The sequence below is a fragment of the Puccinia triticina genome, chromosome 1A (assembly GCF_026914185.1).
Source record: "Puccinia triticina chromosome 1A, complete sequence".
NCBI classification, from domain to species: domain Eukaryota; kingdom Fungi; phylum Basidiomycota; class Pucciniomycetes; order Pucciniales; family Pucciniaceae; genus Puccinia; species Puccinia triticina.
The window spans coordinates 3,534,263-3,547,196 of record NC_070558.1 but is presented as its reverse complement, the minus strand read 5'-3'; the positions used below and the strand labels follow the sequence as shown (position 1 = coordinate 3,547,196).

At 47.7% G+C, this 12,934-nt stretch overlaps 1 protein-coding gene across 1 annotated transcript; it reads left to right on the top strand.

Moving 5' to 3' along the window:
• Positions 1–11,365: 11,365 nt before the first annotated feature.
• PtA15_1A438 (uncharacterized protein) lies at positions 11,366–12,552 on the top strand (the record flags this gene model as incomplete). Its single annotated transcript, XM_053165466.1, has 4 exons — positions 11,366–11,432; positions 11,506–11,735; positions 11,817–12,267; positions 12,326–12,552. The coding sequence occupies 4 exons, from the start codon at positions 11,366–11,368 to the stop codon at positions 12,550–12,552; spliced, it is 975 nt and encodes a 324-aa protein (XP_053016655.1).
• Positions 12,553–12,934: the final 382 nt, after the last annotated feature.

Below are 12,934 nucleotides of genomic sequence, written 5' to 3'. Positions count from 1 at the left end.
ACTGTCTCCTTAGTAGGGTTCTGCCACGAAATTTAAAAGGTAAAAGAAATCATTGAATAATTAAAATTGCATGCAAGTGCTGAGAAAGCTCCCCTGGTATAAACCCATGATTAATCAAAATATATTATATAGTCTCAATAGAAGAAACCATTGTTTCTGCCAAGCAGTTGACAATTAATTGCAGTGTGGTTGTACATATGTTTTTAAAGAGTTAAAGTAATATATACGGTCAAGTTGCAGTTGGTATCAATATGATATCAGACCCTTTCCAACATGACTTCATAAACATTCAGCATAACTTCAGCAAAAATTCAGCACAAAATTACACATCACTTGGAGCCAAGTCCTTAAAGAGATCTTAAAGGGTTCCTAAAGAGAGGGGTGATGGCACTTGCACGCAAGTGCTGAGCAAACATCCGTGGTGTCAGTCAGTTACATACACACAAAAACCCTACTCAGGTCATGTAATCTGTTACATGAACCACACTTAGAGATGGTCACTTTGCATCTGGGTACCTGCGCGTGTTTGGATACCCGCAGCATTTTTAACCCATATCCCAACATCTGCATCCACATCCGACAGCAGGTACCCGCTCTCCTGGGCGGATACCCACCCCTCAAAATGTGCTCACCGGTTGAATGCTGCATATGTCATTCAACTGGGAGGCACTTCTACTGGCCGACTGCTCCATATGGCTGTCAACCGGGAGGGACTCCTCCTGGTTGAGTGCTCAATATGGCTGTTGACTGGGAGGGACTTCTCCTGGTTGACTGCTGTATAATGCTGTCGTCCAGGAGGAACACCTCCCGGTTGACTGCTTGATATGGCTGTTGACTGGGAGGGACTCCTCCCGGTTGAATGCTTGATATGACTGTTGACTGGGAGGGATTTCTCCCGGTCAACTGGCATGTCTAGTTGTCAACCAGAAGGGATTCCTCCCGGTTGACTGGTGTGTATAGTTGTTGACCGGGAGGGATTCCTCCCAGTTGACTGGTATGTCTAGTTATCAACCGGGAGGGATTCCTCCCGGTTGACTGGTGTGTATATTTGGCAACTGGGAGGGATTCCTCCCGGTTGACTGGTGTGTATAGTTGTCAACCAAGAGGGATTTCTCCCGGTTGACTGCTCAATATGACTGTTGAATGGGAGGAGTTTTGTCCCTTTTTTCCTTCAGCTATTAGCCGAAGAAAATAATGCATTTTTCTTTGGCTAAAAGCCAAAGGACAGCGGAGCTGGCGCGCTGGCTAGCGCTGGAGCTGGCGCGCTGGCTGGTGCTGGATGAGCTGGCATACATTGTATTGGTGTATCTGATACGAGCTGGCATACATTGTATTGGTGTGTCCGATACAAGCTGGCATACATTGTATTGGTGTATCCAATACATACCAATACAATGTATCACTGCATCCGATATGTATCCGATACATGCAGATGCGTATCCGATACATACCAATACGTATCCAATACATACCAATACAGTGTACTAACAAATACATACCAATACGTATCTGATACATACCAATACATATCCTATACGTATACGATACAGTGTACTATACACCTTTCCAAGTTTCTTTTTAAAAAAACTGCCCTAACCCCTAAAACCCAACCCCCAAAAACCCGCCCCCTAACCCCCAAATGGGGCATGGGGGGAGAAATTGAACCGGCAAACTTGCTGTAAGGAGGTTTGCAGCGCAGCTAACGACCATTGATTGCGCTGCCCAGTTTTTTTGATGGCACGCGAGCAAGGCACGCAGGAGGGTGCCAAAGTCCATGCGCAGGATTGGACGGGCGTGTTTCGTAGACCAGCGGTCCGCCCGTAATAGAATAGACAGGCCTGAGCGTTGGTCAAGAATGTAGTCTTGAGTCGATAAAGAGTCTCTATCCCCGAGATCTCTTCCCCTCGCTCACCACTCCCTGACCGTCAATCCCAGCTATTTCAGTTAAAACCTTTTTTACAGCGGCACATCGTAAAAAGTTTTAAATCTCAAATTTTTTGACCACCCACCCACCCCACAGGGACAATCAGGGCTGAATTTTTGGGTTTTTTGCCCTCAAACTCTCTTTTGGAAAATTCTATAATCAACAAAACATTCTTTTCTAGTCTGGTTGAGTACTAACCCTTCGAACTGCCCAATGGCCAGAAAGTCAGGGGTTTCTACTCTCAACCTTTTCCCGCACTCGGGCTAGCTGAGGACTCATCACCCCTACTAGCCCTAGAGGAGAAATGTACACCCTAAAGCGCATAGCGTTAGCTGCGGCGCAGTAAAAACCGGGTGAAGTTTACACTATCCTTGACACAAGTACTAGAAATAAACGGCAGTGAATGCTAAATGGAATGGCTAGGTTCCTATGAACTCAGCTCCGCCAGCCTGGCCAGCTCCAGCACTCCAAGAAAAATGCACATTTTTCTTTGGCTAAGAGCCAAAGAATTATAGTGCCACAGGTGACCCGGAGGGACTCATCCCGGCCAACTAGAGATGGCCCCTGTGAACCCGGGTACCTGTTCGGGTGCGGGTACCCGCCAGCCTTTTTGCCAAAAATTGGACACCCGCACCCGCACCCGCACCCGCAGAGTGGGTCAGAGCGGGTACCTGCAGGTACCCGCCCCTCAAAATCGACCGGAAGGCATTCCTTCTGGCCGGGAAGGTCGTGTTAGAGCATCCGCATCGGTTGCGGATTACGGGAGGATTAGCGTAACTAATCCTCCTTGGCAACCGCATCGGGTCCAATTTAATCGGACTAAACTCCTCCCGGGAGTACGATTTGGAGTAAGCGGGAGTAAAGTTACTCCTTGCTAATCCTGGGAGTAAGCGCTGCATGCATATTCACATGCATGCAGACACTCCTCCCCACCCAAAAGTATGCACCAAACACAGCTTATATAAGCTGTAGGTGCATACCACATACTTACACAGCTTTTTATCCCGCACCGATGCGGCTGCCGGCCGGGATTAGCGCTAATCCGGGAGTAAGCAGATCTGTTACTCCTCGAGTTACACCCGCACCGATGCGGATGCTCTTACACTGCCAGCATAATTGGCTGGGTTGAGGTTATCCCAGTTAAACTGGGATGCACTCAACCAATTTCAACTTGGGTGATCTCAACTGATGAAATATAAATCCAAGGTACCTCCCTTGGTTTTATATTAAATTGGTTGAGATCAACCAAGTTTAAATTGGTTGAGTGCATCCCAGTCAAACTGGGATGACTTCTACCCAGCCAAATATGCTGGCAGTGTTAGCCTCTGCGAACGGAAGGCATTCCTTCCGATTGAAGAGGTTGCGTAGCCTCTTTGATTGGAAGGACCCCCATCCAGCCGAGGAGGTTGAGTAACCTCTTTGACTGGAAGGACTCCTTTTGGCCGAGGAGGTTGTGTAACCTCTTCGACCGGAAGGCATTCCTTCCAATCAAAGAGGTTGTGTAGCCTCTTTGATCGGAAGGAACCCCTTCTGGCCGAGGAGGTTGGGTAACCTCTTCGACTGGAAGGAATCCTTCCGGCCGAGGAGGTTGTGTAACCTCTTCGACCGGAAGGCATTCCTTCCGACCAAAGAGGTTGTGTAGCCTCCTCGATCGGAAGGAACCCCTTCCGGCCAAGGAGTCGAAGAGGCTGTGTAGCCTCTTTGATTGGAAGGAACCCCTTCCGGCCAAGGAGGTTGGGTAACCTCTTTGACTGGAAGGACTCCTTCCGGCCAAGGAGGGTGTGTAACCTCTTTGACCGGAAGGCATTCCTTCTGATCAAAGAGGTTATGTACTCCTTGGCCCGAAGGGGTTCCTTCTGATTGAAGAGGCTACACAACCTCTTCGATTGGAAGGAATTCCTTTGGGTCGTGGACGGTGGCAGCCGCCCCATGGCCAAATAAGGGAGGGTACCCACTAAGGATACCCGGGTACCCGCTAAGGATACCCGGGTACCCGCTAAGGATACCCGGGTACCCGCTAAGGATACCCGGGTACCCGCTGGATTTCTCCCAGAAACCCAACATCCGCACCCAAACACGCACACGCTGGCGGGTACCCGCCGACCCTGGGCGGGTACCCGCCAGCGGATAGCAGGTACCCGCAACGGGTTCGTTGGGGCCATCTCTACGGCCAACTGTTGTATGTTGCTGTTGACCGGGAGGGACTCCCCCCAATTGACAGAACGGCTTTATATGGCTGCCAACCGCCGCAGCTCCCATACCCTAGGGTGAGCGGATACCCGTCCAAATAAACCACAATATAGAGTCGGGCTAATACTGTAGAGTGACCAAGTGCTGTACTGTTATGGGGTAAGCTGAGCACAAGTAGTTTTCTGGGAGAAATTACAACTGGGGGGAGGGGAACCTTCTTAAATAGAAAAGAGTGAGACATTTTAGCTCCAGGGGAACAGGAGAATGAGGTATTTTAGCTGGTTGTTGACAGGTAACGTGAGGTAATGATTCATGTGAGGGAATTTAGCTAGTGGTTGACAGGTTACATAAGGTAATGATGTCATATGAGGGAATTTAGCTAGCCTGGACTGTCAAATGATGTCATGGTCACATGCTGCCATCCTGTCATGATGTCATCTGCAAACTGCATGAGGTGTTTTTGCTAGCTTGACACCTGCATGATCCTGCATGATGTCCTCTGTCAACTGTCAGACTTCTGCCCCTATTACATTAGTCTGCATGCGCCTGAATAAGACTGCATCACAGTTCCGCAAGGCATCCTACTGTACAAGAAATACCCCCGGGGGACCTCAGTCTGGAATTTTAGGGCCTGTTTTTTTGTTTTTCCCCAATTTATTTTGCCAAAAATCAGTTGGAAAAGGGGTTGGGAGGGGTTGGGATCAAAATGTACAGTCACTGGACAGAAACATTGGTACCCCCAAAAGCTCATTCTAGAAGGCCAACCCACAAAGTTGAAGTCATGAGAATTCAAGAATGAGTGGGTAAAATGAATTCAGAATAATGAATATAACAAAATAAAAAGTATTTGGAACATCACAAATCCAAGTATATTAAAGCCAGTGAATCATGAAAAAAAAATTCAAGGGTTCCCCCTACAAATTACCAAAAAACAGGAAAAAAAGTCAAGGGTTTCCCCCACATAAAAAAGCAGAAGAAAAGTCAAGGGTTTCCCCACAAAAGCACAATGAGAAAACAATGCAAAAATCCACAAGCCCACAACCTGCCACCCAACATCAGCAAGCTGATGTACCGTGGCCCACTGTCCATCCCTGTCTAGCAGGGTCAAAAAACAGTGAGAGGATGGCCCCCAGCGCGCCGCATTGAAGGCATTATGCAAAAGGGGGGCCAACGAGTATTTTCCCCTCAAACTGAGCAAGTGCAACAGCGGAGGGGCTTGAACCAAACCACCCGCTGGAATTACAGCGGCTAGACTCGGCTGAGGGACAAGATACAAACCCACCCCCCCTTTTATAGAAAACACTCGCCCTCGCTGCTTTCTGCCACGCCCACGCCTCCGGCTGATCAGAACAGTCGCCAACATAACATTTAATAGAGCAAAGAGAATAATATTATCGGTAGAGAATATTCAAGGTAGAAATACAAAGTATTTATAGTAGGTACAAAGTGTCATAGTGTACAAGCACGGTTGAGCATTATGTAATATTATGTTATGTAATATTACATGGTAGTATGGGGTAATCCCGATAGTGGATTACACCGTGCTACAACACCCCCCCACTCGACTGAGCTTCGCCCAACACTACTTTCGCCTGACTGACATGTAGTAAAGGTGAAAGGTTCTTAGTAAAAATATCGGCAAATTGTTTCTTGCTTTCCACCCATTGGATGTTGATTTGTTTGCGGTAGTAGGCTTGGTTGCTAATGTAAAAGTCACGTTCCGTATGTCAAGTCCTTTTATTAGATCCTTCGTTTGTCGCAATCTTGATAGCAGCTTGGTTGTCACAAAAAACATCCGCAATGAATTCTTCTCCTGTCAAGTCGCATAATAAGTTGCGAATCCATAACGTTTCCCGTACTCCAATACCCATGGCCATGTATTCCGCATGCACAGTTGAAGCTGCCACCAATGCAAGTCTCTTAGACATCCAAGCTACCGGACAGCCATAACAGAAAACCATCATTCCATGAGATGAACGGGAGAATTCACCCCCCCAATTCGCATCCACAAAACATGAGAGCACTGAAGCATTCTTGTCGGGTCGGATAAACAGCGCTTGTTGTCGAGTCGTCCCGAGGTAACAAATTAAGTGTAGTAGAAAACACCAGTGAGTTGTGGACGGATTCGCCGAGAATCTTGCTAGGAAATTAACAGCAAAAGCTATATCTGGTCTGGTTGCAACCGCCAGGTAACTTAGCGATCCTACCAAGTGATAATAAGTGGCTGCATCAACCCCTTCGCCGGTGTTTGTTTCTGGGAGCGTCTCATTTGGAAGAGGAGTTTTAGCTGTAGTCACACCGTCCCACCTCTCTTCCAGGATTTTATTCGTCAGATTGGGCTGAGTTAGAGTGAATCCTTGGTCATCTCGTAGGATCAAAAGGCCGACTATATTGTCTAGTCCCGCAGCCCATTTGATCTTGATAGAGTCTTGCAACCGGGTCTGAAGATCTTGTAGGTCTGATTCTTTCGGAGCCGTTATTATTCCGTCGTCGACATGGATCCATATTGCCCCCCCATTCGCTGAACTAGACAGGCAATAAACACTCGTATCGTATTGCGAAGCCTTATAACCTAGTGATAATAATATGCTTGACAAATGTTGCCACCAACATCACGCCGCCTGTTTTGTGCCATAAAGGGCCTTATTCAGTTTACACGCGTATCCTTTCGGAACTTCCAGTCCCTTCGGAGCCTCCACCCAAATCTCTTCGTCAATGGGCGAATTCAGGTAAGCCGCTACGAAATCGAAAGAGTGAACCGGCCAGTTGTTGTGAGCAGCAATAGTCAGAATTAGTCGCATCGAGATGAAAGTTGCTGTCGGTGCGAAAGTGCTATTGAACTGTTCCCCTTCTATTTGCGAGTATCCTTTCGCCACATACCTTGCTTTATGTTGGATTACCTCTCCTAGATCATTAAACTTTTGGGCAAATACCCAACGTGCACCAAGAACTCTCGTGTTGTCCGGAACCAGCTTCACATCCCAAACACCAAGATCATTCAGGTTTTTTAGCTCTTCTTTGATTGCTGTAATCCATGCTGCGGCCGCTTTCGACTTTAGCGCTTGGGAGTAAGTTTTCGGAATAATATCATTTGTCGGGTTATTGACGATAGCTGCCACTAAAGCTTCCTGTTTATCCACTTCAATCTCGTCCGAGAAATCTCCAAGGGAAAATCGATAGACTACACATTCAAACGAGTTACTGGACGGATAGACTGGTATTTTTGGTACGTTGTCGTTTATTGGGAGTATGTTGCGGTCGTCGATGTCCAAGAACCGACAAATTGCTGAGTTTACGAATTTGTCTTCTTTCGGTATCCAGAAGCACCATCCTTTGCTTTCTGACAAACAACTGACCACAACACCTTCCACAGCTCTGTCCGCTAGTTTAGTTCGTTGCTCTGCGAATACGTGAACGTATGCTTTCGCCCCGAACGGTCGTAAAACGTCAAACATCGGTCGTCTTTGAAAGAACTTCTTGTACGATGTTAAGGTGCCCGAAGCCGAGTTGGGAATTCTATTCAGTACCATACTTGCCCATTGGAATGCTAGTCCCCAGAACGCCTTCGGCAAGCCAGAATCTAGCAGTAGTGTCCTGCCGGTTTCCTGTAAAGTACGGTTGAAGCGCTCTATCACGCCATTCTGATAATGGTGATAGGCTATCGCCCTTTCCGCCGTGATACCTTTATTCTTAAGAAAAGTAGCTAAATTGGTGCTGTTGAACTCGCCTCTGTTGTCTGAGCGAAGTATCTTGACTTGTAGTTTTGTTACCCTCTCCAACCGCAGGATTGTTTCCATCACAAGGACTGTTGCTTCCGATTTAGCCGCAATAATCTTGATCTCATTGTACCCCGTACCTATATCTCTTATTGTCAGAATGTATTGTCCCCCATTGATAGATGGAATTTCAAAGGGCCCAATGAGGTCCACCGTCAAAGCTTCTAACCTTTCAAAGGAGCGTCCCTCTTGTTTAAGGATAGCGACCTGTTTACTCTTCGCTATCCAGCAAGACGAGCAATGAATTTTCCCAGGGGGAAGGCTTGTTGGCAGTCCTTCGCCAACATTGCAAGTTATCATTTGCTTTAATGTCCTCAGACTGACGTGCCCAAATTTCTTATGTAAGAATAGCAGGTAACGTTCAGTTTGAGTCAAGCTAGGCGCCTCCCAATTGTTGTCCCTTTGATCAGGAACAGAAACGAGAAACAAGTCTTCATTGGGTGCGTCCGCTGCGCTGAATGACGGAATGGTTGACATGGATGGTGTTTGAGATACAACATTAACCTGAGGTGGACTAAGAAGATTAGGGGGCGGTAATTGTACCAATGGAGGATGCGGTAGAAGTGAAGGTGGTAGAGAAAAGACAGTTGGTGGAGCTGATACATTAGAGATTAAGAAATAAGGATTGTGAATGGGAGAAGGGAAGACCCATTTGCGAGTAGAGGGATTAAGTCAACATCTGGCCCACAACAACGATCCTTGATATAGGAGAAAACTATCAGAGGAAACGTCAAGGGAAAAATGGAGACCCTGAAGTCGCAGCGCTGCCGGGGAGATGAGAGTAAAATTCACGAAAGGACAGTACAATACGTCCCTAAGGACCACCCTCGTTCCATTGGGACCAATAAAAGCTAGGCTGCCCCGAGCTGTGATGAATTGCGATTCACCGTCAGTAGCTACCCTCAAAGGAATTGGACGCTCTAGGATTGTAAAATCAAAGAGCGCTGACTTATCCCCGCTGAGGTGGTGAGACGCCCCAGTGTCAAACAATGTCTCCTGATGATTAACATCCCCAGCAGCATTCCCGTTCAGGTCCAGGTTGTTGAACGACGGCCCGTGTTGTTCAAGGGAAGGCCCGGCCGCTCTCGCTGAAGGTCCCGGTCCATGGCCAGATTGTTGGTTCTGTTGAAAGTACTGTGGTCTGTAGGTGTCTTGAGGTCGGGGAATGGGGATCAGATTGGGATTGGGAGCCGGTTGTCGTTGGGGATAGTAACACGGGGTGGATCCGGCAGGGGAAATGATGGGATAGAAGGCTTGCATGGCGGGTTGTTGCGATCTGGGGTAGGGAACAGGGGGTTGGGAGTGGGAAGGGTAACGATGGGTCGCTGGGTTGTTCAGGGGACAGTTGGCCAACAAGTGACCGAAAGATTTGCAACGGTAACACTTATTCCTTGTTGCTTGAGGGTTGGCCGCCAAGACATAAACATTGTCCTCGTGACTGACTACTGATGCTGAACGATCCATCGGAGCAGAAGTCGAATTGAAATGCACCTGTGGCTTGTTGGATTGAAGGGATTGAGAGGATTCGACCTGATGAATCGCTGCCGACAACGTCTTCCAGGTTTTCTCAAAAGTGATCGGTTGATGATTGTTGAGTGAAATTTCAGCATCAATCCGTCTGTCAAACTCAAAACGCAGGGCAGTCCCAGGGGCGACATTTTCATGGATGATGAGCGGGAGGAGATTGTCATAATGGAACACAGTACCCATCGCATTCAATTCATCCAACAAGGTCTTCATCTCCGTCGCCACCCGTGCCGGATTCTGGGACATGTTGACCTCCACATTCCGAAGTTGCTGCAAAACCCCCAACATCTTCGCCTTTGTAACGCCGCTGAACCTCGCCTTGATTGCCTCCAACATATCCCAAGCGGTCCCCAATTCTTGAAGCTCGTTCTTCATGGAAGGATTGATTACGCCCAAGATGATCCTTCGCCCAACGCTAACCATTCGCGGCCGAACACAAGGTCCGGAAAAGAAGTCCTGGTCGTCCAAACAATCCGCACCAATCCCCATCAAAGCTTTTAACCAAAGCATGTAGTTAGATCCATCCGGCTTTAAAAGATTAGACTCGCCGATTTCACCAGCCCATTAACCGCGCGTTGATCCGCGATGAGAGAAAGGTCGTCCTCTTCCCTCCGGGGTTGGGGAGCTGGTTGGCGACGTTGGTGGCGGTCCCGTGCTGGAATTTGCTGGACAGGAGTAATTGGTCTGCGCCGACGATAATCAACGTGTTGATCATCCAGAAGGGGTTCATTGTGGAGTGAGTGTTCATCGCCATCACCAAGGGAACCGGGAGTGGCAGCAGCTTGTTGAGGAGGGGATCGTTGAACTGGCATCTTGAGAAATAATAAGATTTGCGATAAAAGACCGAAAGGAAAGGTGTTGAGCAAATTGATAAAGAGTGGAGATGTATGATTAGGATGGGATGGGGTCGGTTCTGGGTCAAAGGAAGGCTGGTATTTATGTGTCAATGGTAAGTCATTGACCAGCGGTCCGTCGAGTAGTAGAATTTTTAATTTCCAGAATAGAAGTAGGAGAACGGAGATTGCCGAGGTCGTAAGGAAGCATATCTCTAGCCACAGCATATTTAATAATTTGTATCTCCAAATAGATGAAATAGTCGGAGCAGAAAGGAGTATAATGATGTAAAGAATGAAATGTTATTTCTAGGTTTAGGGTATTCAAAATTGATTTTTGAATTTCATTTTACATAAAATCATAAGATTTATGAAAGTTTTGAGAGGTGCTTGAAATGAAGAGAACCCTCAACTTTCACCCCATCAAAAGTTTGGACATGTAGATCTTATGATTTTATGTAAAAAGTGGTTTGAAAATCAATTTTGAATACCACAGTTATACGGGTTTATTAATCGCCGAAGAGTCCGAATGATATCGAGGATGTTAAAACAGCACACAGCACACAGCTTTTGAGAGGAAATACGATGCCACACAGGCCAGAGATAGGAAGAAAGTTAAAATTGGTCTCGACACACAGTCTGAAAGATAATAATGAAAAAGGGTAATTTGTATATGTGCTCTAATTAATCGAGAAGGCTCATAACCTAATAGAGCAAAGAGAATAATATTATCGGTAGAGAATATTCAAGGTAGAAATACAAAGTATTTATAGTAGGTACAAAGTGTCATAGTGTACAAGCACGGTCGAGCATTATGTAATATTATGTTATGTAATATTACATGGTAGTATGGGGTAATCCCGATAGTGGATTACACCGTGCTACAACAACATTGTCATCCCAACCATTGTCTAGGTATTTTATGCACCCCTACCGCGGTAAAATCACCTCGAGCACACCTTCTTGTCCCCAAAGCACCAAAGCCCAATCCCTCCTACAACCATTTGTGTTGTCTTGCTTCAGCCAACCCCCAAAGCCCCTGGTTTGTGACCCTTGAATTTCTTAGTAATGAGCCTGGAAAAGCAGCATGGGTTTTCTATGTACATTCACACCATATGTCTGTCGAACAACAGCATCTGTCCAGCGCCTTCATCTCTGCCGCCGTTTCCGCCCTCCAGACCGGTCCATCTCTCCTTGCCTTCTCAAGCACACCGGTCTTTTTGCTCTGAGTCCCTTTGGGGGAACTTGTGTGTAGCCAGGATCCCAGTAGTCACCTCCCACCCCGACTGCCAAAAAGCTGTGCTCGCTAACCCGACGGCTTCCGATTTGGTGCCCCTGCCCACCGGGCCGCCACTGAAGGCCTACACCTTCGCCCTACCTGTAACCAGAATGCCCAGTCCAGGCTGCCTTTGCAAAACCATGCCAACCTCCCCTTGCCAAGGCAACGGCTCCACCCTCACCCTTGAACACCTCACATTCAACCATGTAAGGTTTTGCATCAGTGAAGCCAAGTCAATACCAATGGATGCTGACAACCCGCATAATCTTCTGTTTAAACCTTAACAGCTGTGTAATACCTCTCCCGGCGTGTTGGAAGACCTCTCCCGCATCAATCCTCACAAGTCTGATAGTCGCCATCTCCAGGCCCAACGTCAACCTTCCCTTCGGCCGCTCACCGCGCGGCCTCAACCCCACCCAGACTCAGATCGGGGTTGGCAAAAACACCACAAACAGAAGCTCCGCCACTACTTCAACACACTTGCCCAACACCCCCTCTCCTCCAATCGTCGAGAATTGTTTCAGACCGGCGGCAGCGGCGGGAAATTGATGTCGAATATCATGAGGGAAGCTACCAAGATTGTCCAGGACGACTTCCAGCGCGAGCGCAAGCTTCTCATTTGGCCACCTCAAGAATCCAAGATTGAACGGCCATACATCCGTTGCCGTCCCCGCTACATCGTTGGCCACCCCAGCCAAGCACCCAGAGCCAAAGGAGAGCGAGAGTTTATCAGTCCATGTCGGCGTTCATCCAGCACGTGATGTTGGACCAGATCATGTACACCGACCCCCTGGAGGCGGCCAGCCCTCCTCAGCCCGCGAGATCTGGGTCGTTTCATCGCCCCCAGCGCTGCTGCAGGAGCCCATCCGGCCAATTCCACTGAGCCCGACTCTCAACGAGTTTTCAAGCATCCGGACCCGCAAGGCGTTAGAGGAGGAGCTCGGGCTGAGCGCAGGGGACACTGAGGCCGTGAAGCGGCGCACCAGCACTTCGAAGGCGTGCTCGGATAGAAATGTGCATTGATATTCATGGTCCGCTACCGCAGGGCAGCAGGAACCAGCCATCCCAACCAGGTCTCTACAATGAAAAGCATCAAGAGGAAACATGTCCTCTCCCACAAAGAGCTCCAGCATACACTCCCTGAACAGAGCATCTTCCAAAGGGTGGCTGATGAGCCTGAAAGTCATCCACTTATTCTCCCAAGGTAGACTTGTTAATGTTAGTTATTTTTACTATCCAGCCCAATCCAAATGTGTTAATATCAATTTCAACCTTTAATTGATTTTTCCTCAGGAAAATAATTGATAAAATTGCCAAGAAATTATGATTATTTCAAGGTGAGATTTAGGTACCGTTCCTCAAGTAAGCATATGCATGCTGTGATCCAAGTTGGGGTTTTCATTAG